Source organism: Pristiophorus japonicus, chromosome 11 (genome assembly GCF_044704955.1).
Source record: "Pristiophorus japonicus isolate sPriJap1 chromosome 11, sPriJap1.hap1, whole genome shotgun sequence".
Lineage (NCBI taxonomy): Eukaryota > Metazoa > Chordata > Chondrichthyes > Pristiophoridae > Pristiophorus > Pristiophorus japonicus.
In genome coordinates, this window is record NC_091987.1 from 87,900,906 (window position 1) to 87,910,809 (window position 9,904).

The 9,904-nt window shown below is 42.1% G+C and overlaps 1 protein-coding gene across 13 annotated transcripts in view; it reads left to right on the plus strand.

Annotated features, from left to right (window-relative positions):
* LOC139276151 (type 2 lactosamine alpha-2,3-sialyltransferase-like) overlaps positions 1-9,681 on the plus strand; it is a 124,515-nt gene extending 114,834 nt beyond the window's left edge. For all 13 annotated transcript variants that reach the window (XM_070893692.1, XM_070893690.1, XM_070893693.1 and 10 more), the window contains 3 exons: positions 1,452-1,589; positions 4,467-4,619; positions 8,895-9,681. In XM_070893692.1, coding sequence (XP_070749793.1) covers positions 1,452-1,589; positions 4,467-4,619; positions 8,895-8,984 — 381 coding nt within the window. In that variant the 3' untranslated portion in view covers positions 8,985-9,681. The remainder of the gene's footprint in view (positions 1-1,451; positions 1,590-4,466; positions 4,620-8,894) is intronic.
* Positions 9,682-9,904: the final 223 nt, after the last annotated feature.

Consider the following 9,904-nt stretch of genomic DNA (forward strand, 5'->3'; position numbering starts at 1 on the left):
TCTAAGGGATTGTAGTCTCTGATCTCCTTTACTCATTCACATTGAGTACAGTAGTGGGACCTGAAGGTTGTGATGTGCATTCAGAAGCAAAAACCTCTTGTGAGGAAATCGTCTTTCCTTTATTAAAAATCCATGACTCCATTGCCACTAAGCTGCTGGCCACCCATCTTCCCATCCTGGCTCCAATGCTAGCTGACATTGTAAAAGGTTCTCTCTCCTCGGGTACTGTCCCCTCCCTTTTCAAAACTGCCATCATCAACCCCCCCTCCCACTCCAAAAACACATCCTTGATCCGTCTGCTTGTAAACAACCACCTCATCTCTTGCCTCCCTTTCCTCTCAAGTCCTTGAATATTATTGTTGTTTCCAATATCTCTGCCCGTCTCTCCCGTAACTTGCAATGTTCCACCCCTGCCACTACTGAAATGGCCCTAATCAAAGACATTAACAATATCTTTTGTGACTATGGGACACTATACCAATCCATCTTTCTCGCCCTCTCTGCAGCCTTTGACACGGTTGACCATACTATCCTCCTGCAACGCCTCTCCTATGTTGTCCAGCTCAGTTGGAGTGCCCTCGCTTGGTTCCATTTTTGCCTATCAAATTGTAGCCAGAGCATCTTCAGCAATGGCTTCTCTTCCTGTTCCTTATCTTTACATCTGGAATCCCACAAGGATGGGCGCCCCTCCCCTTCCTCATCTACATGCTTCCCTTTGACATCTTCCAAAAACATGACGTCAGATTCTGCTTGTATACTGCTGACTCCCAGCTCTACCTCCGCCACCTGTCTCGACTCATTCGCTGCGTCTGTTTTGACATCCAGTCCTGGATGAGCTGCATTTTCCTCCAATTAAGCATTGGGAAAGCCATTGTCTTGAGCCCCCTGCAACAAGCTCTGTTCCCTCGCCACTGATTCCATCCTCCTCCCAGGCCACTATCTCAGACTGAACCAAACTGCTCATAACCTTGGTGTCCTACTTCACCCCGAGCTGAGCTTTGACCCCACATCTTCTCCATCATAAAGGTCTAGTTCCACCTGCATAACAACTCCCACCTGCTGCTGGAACCTGCAACCATGCCTTTATCACCTCCAGACTTGACTATTCCAATACTCTTTTGACCGGCCTCCCACCCTCCATAAGCTTCAGTTGATGTCAAACTCTGCTGTCGCAAACTATTCCACTCGCCCGTCACCCCTGTGCTCACTGACCTTCATTGGCTCCTTGCAGGGTATAGTTCCACGGGCAGAGTTCCATTGCTAATAAATCGCCATTTAGCAGCCTTAATAAAAAATATATAGAAATTTGGTGGTAGGGTGCTCATCTGAACCTACATTTGAGGTCAATTGTTGAAAATGGAGTTTGAAAAAGATGAAATGAATCTAACCCTAGATTTAAATGTAATTATCATGTCTTTTTCAAACCTGCAATCTGTTTTGTTTTATTGCAGTCCATGCGGGGCTTCTGGAAAAAGACACCCACACAGCTTATTTACAAGAATAGTCAAATAAGGATACTAAAACCTTCTATGGTCCAGAAAGCTGCCTTTGATTTACTAAATCTACCCAAGGTTATCCCTTGGCCAAAGGTATGCTGATACTTAACATTTCTTTTCCTGTCTTGGTCATTTTTCGTTATGGTTTTAGTTAAGAGATCAGCGAGAAACTGAAATCAGAATGAATACAATCAAGTACATTTATTTAAGTTGGGCAGTCTGAAGCACTGTAAAATGGTGAAATTTCTGTAATAGGTCATTATTTCCCATATGGCAAGTTCTGGGTTAATAATGCAAGAAATGAAATATTAGTGGTGAGATACCCTAGCTAGTTCTTGTACATCAAGCAGTTTTAGCATTGGTGTGGTCTGTTCCTGTCATGTATGTACATGCTGTTTGTAGCCACCAGATGGTGTCATTGTTGGAGGCCACTGAGCAGCATGCACATTGCTGCTCTGGTATAAAAGGCCAGCCATTTTGTGAGTCAGGCATTTTGGGCCTAAATAAAGCAGAAGCAAAGTTGTATCTTGCTTAGTTAAACAGTACTCAGTTTGAACCTTTATTGCATACATAACCGTTCCCATCCCTCTACTGACATTACTCTGATACCAAGCCACTAGGAACTGTGCAAGAACAGCCTGGGAGTGACTCGTTTCCTTTAATGTTTTTACTGCTATTCTCCTTTTGACAAAATGCTTGACCTCTCTATTTGATAGCTTCATATACCCGAGACTGGGAAATCCCCTCCACTTTACTGTACAAGATGTGGTGCTCCAATGTACTGCACAAAGCATGGAGTAGAAAATTATTATCCAATAGCTTTGGCCCCAAATATTTTTTTTCCCATCGGTATTGATGGTTCCTTCTGGTTTCTATTTAATGGTGGGAAAACCAAGGAGCATATAACAGTAATTGTACTGTTACAAGCCTTTTCCCTGGCACTGACTCGTGCTATACGAGGGCCAATCCATAATCTGACCAAAAAATGGGTGTTCTCCCAGAACAGATGCACACGAGAGCTGGGAGAGTGGGTGCCATCACGGGAGCCCCTGAAACTTGCATGCAGACTTGCACTAATTGTGTGGCAGCCTCACCTGATTCCGCAGGGTTGACTAAATGGAATGAAAACTCCCTGCACAGTTTTCGCGTGTTCAGTCACTTGTGGAATCGGGCGTGCAGCAGCTCTTGAAGGGCTTTTGCATTTTTAAAGGGAGGCAGCATTTTTTTATTTTGGCAGGCTCTCTAATGAGTCTGGTTGAATGAGCTTCTGGAACTGTCCCCTTCTGCAAAGGCAGCATGTAAATTTTATTGGAGGAGGTGTCCCCTGAGGAAAGTTGTAATTCTGAGACACAAATTGTCCAAATAAAGTCAGTGAGCAGCAGTTGTGACGGGCAGTTTCCCATCGTGTGCATGCTGTCTGCTCAGTATTTTGCCAATGCGAAAGTTCTTCAGATTGAGGAAACGTGCCAAGGTAAGGACTAATGGGTGTCCATTCAAAGAAAGAGCATTATTATATAATTCCTGGGCTGCCCACAGATGGGGTGCTCAGCATCTGCTATGCCAGCACATCTGCTTCTCCCTCTTCTGGATTTGGAGCAGGAGAGGTATTCCGAGATGGCCAATTTGTTTTATAAAGCTGTGATCAGCACTGCTTATTGCCCCAGGGGTGAGTTCTGGATAACATGAATGCTGCTGTGGGAGATGTGCACCAAAGGAATACTGAATTGAAGGAAAACCACAAGTACTAGTTTTTTTTTTTTAAGTGTTAAAGCAAAAAGTTCAGTTAGTCAAGTCAAAATGGAAGTCTTACTAATTTAGCACCCTAGTTTGAAGTGGAGCTCATCAATGAACAGCTTGTGGACTTACCAGGTACAGGTGCTCAGTAAGCTGTACTGCAGAACTGTGCAATGAATCAGGAGGAGTACCAATTTATGTTTGTTTATATAAATTTGTAGCGTGGAATGAGGCTAAAGCTTGGCCTTAACATTTAAAAATCTTTTTCCTCTCATGACATTGGGAGTCCAGCACTGAGCATGCTTGGGCCTATCTTCCTGATTCTGCAGGCTATGCCGTGAAGCAGCCCTGAGTGTACCACTGTGGAATTGGAGCTCTGCTTTCCTCTCCGGTTGATATTGATGTTTGAGTCTTTCTCTGCCACTTTGCAGGGATCCATACAATCAAGTTAGCACTTTAATATGAGCTGGTCAAGGATTCTGTTTCCTGTCATCTGGTCTCACTTTTCCACTCGGCAATTAAGATATAAATGCTTGCATAAATAAGACCAACTAAAAGCTGGTGTTGGTTTGTCACAGAAGTGAAGATCATTTTTTTATTGTTTTAAGTCCTAAAATTTTCCAAAACAGAACTTCAGAAATATTGTTCACTTTTTATTTTATAGAACCTTTTACTTGGCCCCTCCTACTCCTTGTCAGGAGAAGCTGTTACCTTACTGAAGAAAACAGCAAACTGCAAGATTCTCACAACCTCATAAGTATGTCCTAGGCCCCAAGAAAAGTATAATCCTTCTAAATTTACTTAGAGTATAAAAATCAGTTGTATAGAGAACAGATATATTGTTCAACTGGTTCTAGTGATGACCAAGAGTTAATATTGGACTCGCAGCAAAGATTATTCGATCAGAAAATCAGTTTGACCCATTCAATGAAATGTAATATATGTAAGCATTCTTTTGTGGTAAGTTTAGGGTGATATTAAGAGGAATATTTAGTAGATTATTGAAAAAGACTCCTTGTCTATTTAACGATCGTTCATTTTAATCTCTTGATATTATATGTGTCTTGCTGGAGTATGTGTTTTTAAATTCAGCACTATTAGTAATGACTGGATAAAGCATATTATTTCCTGGAAGCCTCGCACTATCTTATCAGCTCTGCTCAAATATTTATTTCCTTTCCCTTAGCTTTGATGTCCTTGCAAATACACTTACATTTGATTTCTTGTTTCTGACAGCCATCTCAATATCCAACAACGGGAATCATTGCAATAACTATGGCACTTAGCATCTGTGATAAGGTTCACATAGCTGGATTCAAATATGACGTCTATAGTCCTAATAGCACTTTGCATTATTATGGCAATGATACCATGTCAGCCATGGAAAAGGTAAGTCACTGAATCAAACCCAAGTTCGTAATAGCTGTTGGAAAGTCTTTTAAACAGCAGGACTTTTGTATGGGATTTCTCATTAAGGAAGCTAAAGGAGAACAGAGTATTGCCTGCTTTATACTTGCAACAGCTCCAGAAGTTCCAGGGATTAGTGCATGTGGTTGGCTGTAAATTAACTGCAGTTCGAGCTGGTACTTGTTTAGCTTCAGTCAGGGAACGCCTTGTACACCTGTTCTGCTTTTGCAGAATTACATACAGCAGTTCCACTGAAAGCTCCGGCTTCTAAATCACTTCCATTTAATACACACAACAGCCCTCCAATATCTAGTTCCTGTTTTTAATTTATTTTTTATTTCACTACAGCAAATCCTCTTCCTGAGAGTTTGTTGGGCTTTTTTGGTAAAGAAAACAAGCTAATACGTTGAAAGGAAATGCCAAATCACATCTTTCACTTGGCTCCTCTTACTTGTCAGAAATATCAAGTATTTTGCATACAGAGTTGCTATGGTGCAATGTCACTTACGTAAGCAAACATGGCCTCTTCTACTCACATCTGGGAACAGAGATGAATGAGCAGTTAATTGTTTTTGGTGATGGTTGAGGGAGAATCAAACCCTAGGTGAACATCAGCTGTGGCTCAGTTGGTAGCCCTCTTGCCTCTTGAGGTTGTGTGTTCAAGTCCCATCCCAGAGACTTGAGCACAAAAATCTAGGCTGATGCTCCAGTGCAGTGCTGAGGGATCCGCTGCACTGTCAGAGTGCTGTCTTTCCGATCAGACGTTAAACCAGTCTGCTTTCAGGTGGACACTAAAGATCCCACTATATCGAAGAAGAGCAGGGATGTTCTCCCTGGTGTCCCAGCCAATATTTATCCCTCACTCAACATCACTAAAACAGCTTATCTGGTCATTAACACATTGCTGTTTTTGGGAGCTTGCTGTGTGCAAATTGGCTCCCACTTTTCCTACATTATAACCATGTCTACACTTCAAAAGTACTTCTTTGGCTGAAAAGCGCTTTGGGATATCATGAGATTGTGAAAGACACTATATAAATGCAAGTCTTTTTATAAACATCCACGCGGACCACTAAGACAGGAGGACCACCCAACAATGTAGCTCACCTTCAGACTTGACTGGATTGCACCCTTTATTTTATAAGTGGATTTTGCACCCACACCCTTCTGAGCTAGAAATGAGTGCTATCAATTTAATCAAGCTACCCTCCAGATACCTTTTTCGTGGCTAACATGAAGGACTGATTCTAAAAGCAAGTCCACACTTTCTATGAATTGAAGCATGAGTGTATGAATGAAAGAAAGGAATACTTGCATTTATATAGCGCCTTTCACGACCACCGGACGTCTCAAAGCACTTTACAGCCAATGAAGTACTTTTGAAGTCTAGTCACTGTTGTAATGAATGCATGAAATAATCTGAGAATGCTCAGCGTGGACAATAAATTATTAATGCTGTTCAGCAATTTATTGCAGATAATGCAAAAGACTTTGTACTCCTAGTCTTTCCACATAATAAAAATGAAAACTCTTGACAGGTTGTACATAACAGGCTACAAACTACAAATCGGGTTTATTAAGAAACAACTGCAACACAGATTTCACTAGATTACAAAAATATGCACAAACTTACAGATGTGGATTTCCTGCCTTCCCCCTCCCAGTTTATAAGATGGGGTAGAAAATGGGAAAGGCATGGGCTCCCTGTATCCTTGCTCATTTTCATACCTGGACTTTTTGATGGAAGTGACAGGTGACATTCATGCCTATTTATGAATGGGCGTATTGAAAGATTCAAATGATGGAAATACATTATACGATATATTTTCTGTCATTTGACCTCTAGCAACACTGTACCCACTCTTGCTCTGGCAGCAGAGGGGTGAAGTTACATAGAATTTGCAACACAGAAGCGGGCTATTCAGCCCAATGCCAATGTGTGTGCTCTGCACGAGCCTCCTCCCACCTTACTTAATCTCACTCTATCAACATATCCTTCTATTCCTTTCTCCCTCATGTGTGGCTGCTCCTTAAATACATCTCTGCTATTCGCCTGAACCACTCCACGTGGTGTCGAGTTGCACATTCTCACCACTCTCTAATTTATTAGTGACTGTCTTAATGTCTTATATTTATGGCTCCTAGTTTTGGACTCTTTCCTCCCCCGGGCCCCTGCCCACATTTAACTTCTAAATCCAGAAAACCTTGGTGCCAGACTCAAAAGTTTAGAAAGAATTTTTACAATTGTACCAGCAGAACTGAGCCCGACTGCAGCAAATCTCTACCACACCACTTGCAGACTCCTTAGCAGAGGCCGGAAAGCCTGGCAAAAATATTTAAATGCCGAAGGCTGGACGATCAGCTCGAGTCTGGATTGCATCTTTGTGGTGGGTACAGATTCTGCCACATTGACGATGTGCCCCAGTTCTGCAAAATGCAGAAGACCTGAGCCACAGTTTTTAGTCCAAAATATTTCAATGTCCTTGAGGTTCTCCACAATAACAGTTAATTTGGATTAAGTGCAGATGTGAAATTGAGTATTCACGGCATTTTCCTGCTATCCTTGCCTTGCGAGTGCTGGTGAAATAGAAATCTACTAAAGACTGAAATCACTCCTGCTCTTCCTGGCCCCAAAAAAGAAAGTAAAAATTCTTAGCCTTTTCTACCTCCGATCCTCAACTGACGAGTTCACCTGGCGGTAAAACTGCTCGGGTCGAAATTAAAATAGTGATCCGGACTATCTGCATGTTTAGCGAAGGACCCCGCCAGCTTTAGGCAGGTGCCTCTGCTGCCTGCTTAGAAGAGCATGTTAATATCAAATACAGTGGGATCCAGGCAGGACATCGGCAAGTAAGTCAGCTAGTCAATTTTTACTGCTTACCAGCTCGGTTTCTGCCTGTCTGATGAGGTTTAGATTGACCCCCTAGTCTTGTATGATTAGAAACCATACAGGTCTCTAGTCTCACATGCTGATGTTGCTTGATACTACTGGCTAAAAGTAAATGGGTCAATATCGGAGGGCTAGTGTTTTAAATTGGGAGATATTATGAAAACCCACCTTTTATATATGACTTAGCAAGAGTTCTCCATATGTTAATAGCATTCCTGCATTCTGTTGGGGTGGAAAAAGAAGTGTGAATTTTTGATATGGTGATTAAAGGCTGCTTGGGATGTCTAGAGTAGAATGGATGGCAACATTAAGAAAATGAAAATCGTCTCAACTGAAACTAGTCTTTATTGCTAGATAAAATGACTGGGTTTGTGTGTGGAGTTAGACTTTGTGGGGTACTTGCCCTTTTTAATATAGTGTTCGGATGGAATGGAAAACATGCAGTGCAAATGTAACTCTGGGTTACTGTCATTCAGCGGCTATTTCACTCTACAAAGGGTATGTTTCACCAGTGATGGGGAACTGCAGCTGTTCTTTAATGATTGTGAAAGATTTTTAATGTGATGAGCTTCTGCCCAAGTTATTTCCCGCCAAATAGGTCTTGCATTGCACAATGTTCCAGGGCCTGGCGCTTCAGCTCTGTTTATAGCCCCGACCTGCGGTGGTGGTCTCACAGGTGGGCTGCCCCGACCTGTGTGAGAACACCACCGCAGGTTGGGGCTATAAATAGAGCTGGAGTGCCGGGCCCTGGAACATCGTGGGCGAGGGTATGGGGTCCAGAAGAATAGAGTGCCCAGGGGCAGCACGGGCCAGCCCACACTGCGATATATGTGCGCACAAGGTCCGTGCAGCAGAGCTGGTCTCCAGTCATCCTGATTCAACCTTTGCCACTGGATAAAGGCCTAGCTCTGTCAAGCCCGTGTGGTGGCTGATGTGCAATGATGTGCAAAAATCCACACACACGCATCTTGCACCCCCTCGATTGGAGTTCAGGACTGGAACATCGGGTCCTTCATTGAAACTCTTGTGGAAGCAAGTCATCCTCGTCCGAGGGACCGCCTATGAATGGAATACATTGCAAAAAACCAAATGTAGAACAGTAAGTGTTGCCGATCATTCAGGCAGCTGTTTTCTGTCAGATTTCAGTAATCTAGTAATAAATCTGCTCAGGGTCACTGGCAAGAAGGAAGCCCAACCCAGTGACTCAGTGCGATTTCTCATCCAAGCTACCAGTCAGACCCATACCTAATGTATGCTTTATGAATGAAAGTGTTATTAGAAATAAAGTGTGTTTGAATTAGATTTAATCAGGTGAACTTTCCAACTATGTTTTGAACACTGTATTCATTGTACTGTTGCATTTGCAGATGCTGTACCATAATGTTACTGCTGAACAAATGCTTTTGAAGAAGTTGAAATCATCCAATACAATTTTTGATTTGACTGGAACATTTTGAAGTAAGCTCTGTTGCTGGAATCTTTACAAAGGCTCTCTCATACCAGCGTTGCTGCAGGCTGCTGAGTGCCGTCTCCCTGCTGTCTGGCGTTCTACCTATACTGAGGCAACAAACCACTAATTGTTGGATTATTAAAACATTTAGAACTAGAGAATATGTAAATCCTCCTACATGCGGAACAGTGGCGTGTGGAACAGTGGGAGTTACAGTTGCTGTGTGGTACTGAGAGCTATCTTCTAGGACTCCGAGAATAAGCATATGAAAGGCTATCTGTTGATGGGCATGGACACGATGATGAAACTGGCGGCTTTCCATCACTAAAACCCCTCTCTCAAAAATGAACTAGCCAAAAAAGAAATGGAATTGAACTTGACATCCTTTTTGTTATTTCGGTAAATGGAAAAAAAATCATTTTGACAGTGATTGCTGATTACAAGACGAAGAATGGTTTGGATAGTGGTCTGCAGAAACTGAATTTACATATGCCCACGCTGGGCTGAGATACATTTAATAATTCATTCAGCTCTTTTCACTGTTGGAACCAGAAAATTCTCAATGCTAGTAGCCCAGTGATGTTACTTACAATCACTGTTTAAAAAGTAATCAATTAATGTTCAAGTTGATAATTTATCTAAGAGTTCGATTTTTAAAATGGAATAAGATGATGAGAATATTTCAATTAAAGAATATAAAAGTAGCTTTTGGACATTTCCGAAGTTTCATCATTTGGTTTGGTGACACCTGTTCAGCAATTTTACTGCTGCTTCTACAGTTGTCATTTCAGTTTGGGCACAGTTATGTAACTTATTTACCAAGATGACTATAGATTCGCTCTGATCTTACGGTCTTGCCAGTTTGGGCATGGCATTTAGAAGCAGCAGTTAAGGATTCCAGGACTGAATTATGTTGTTTGAAAATAA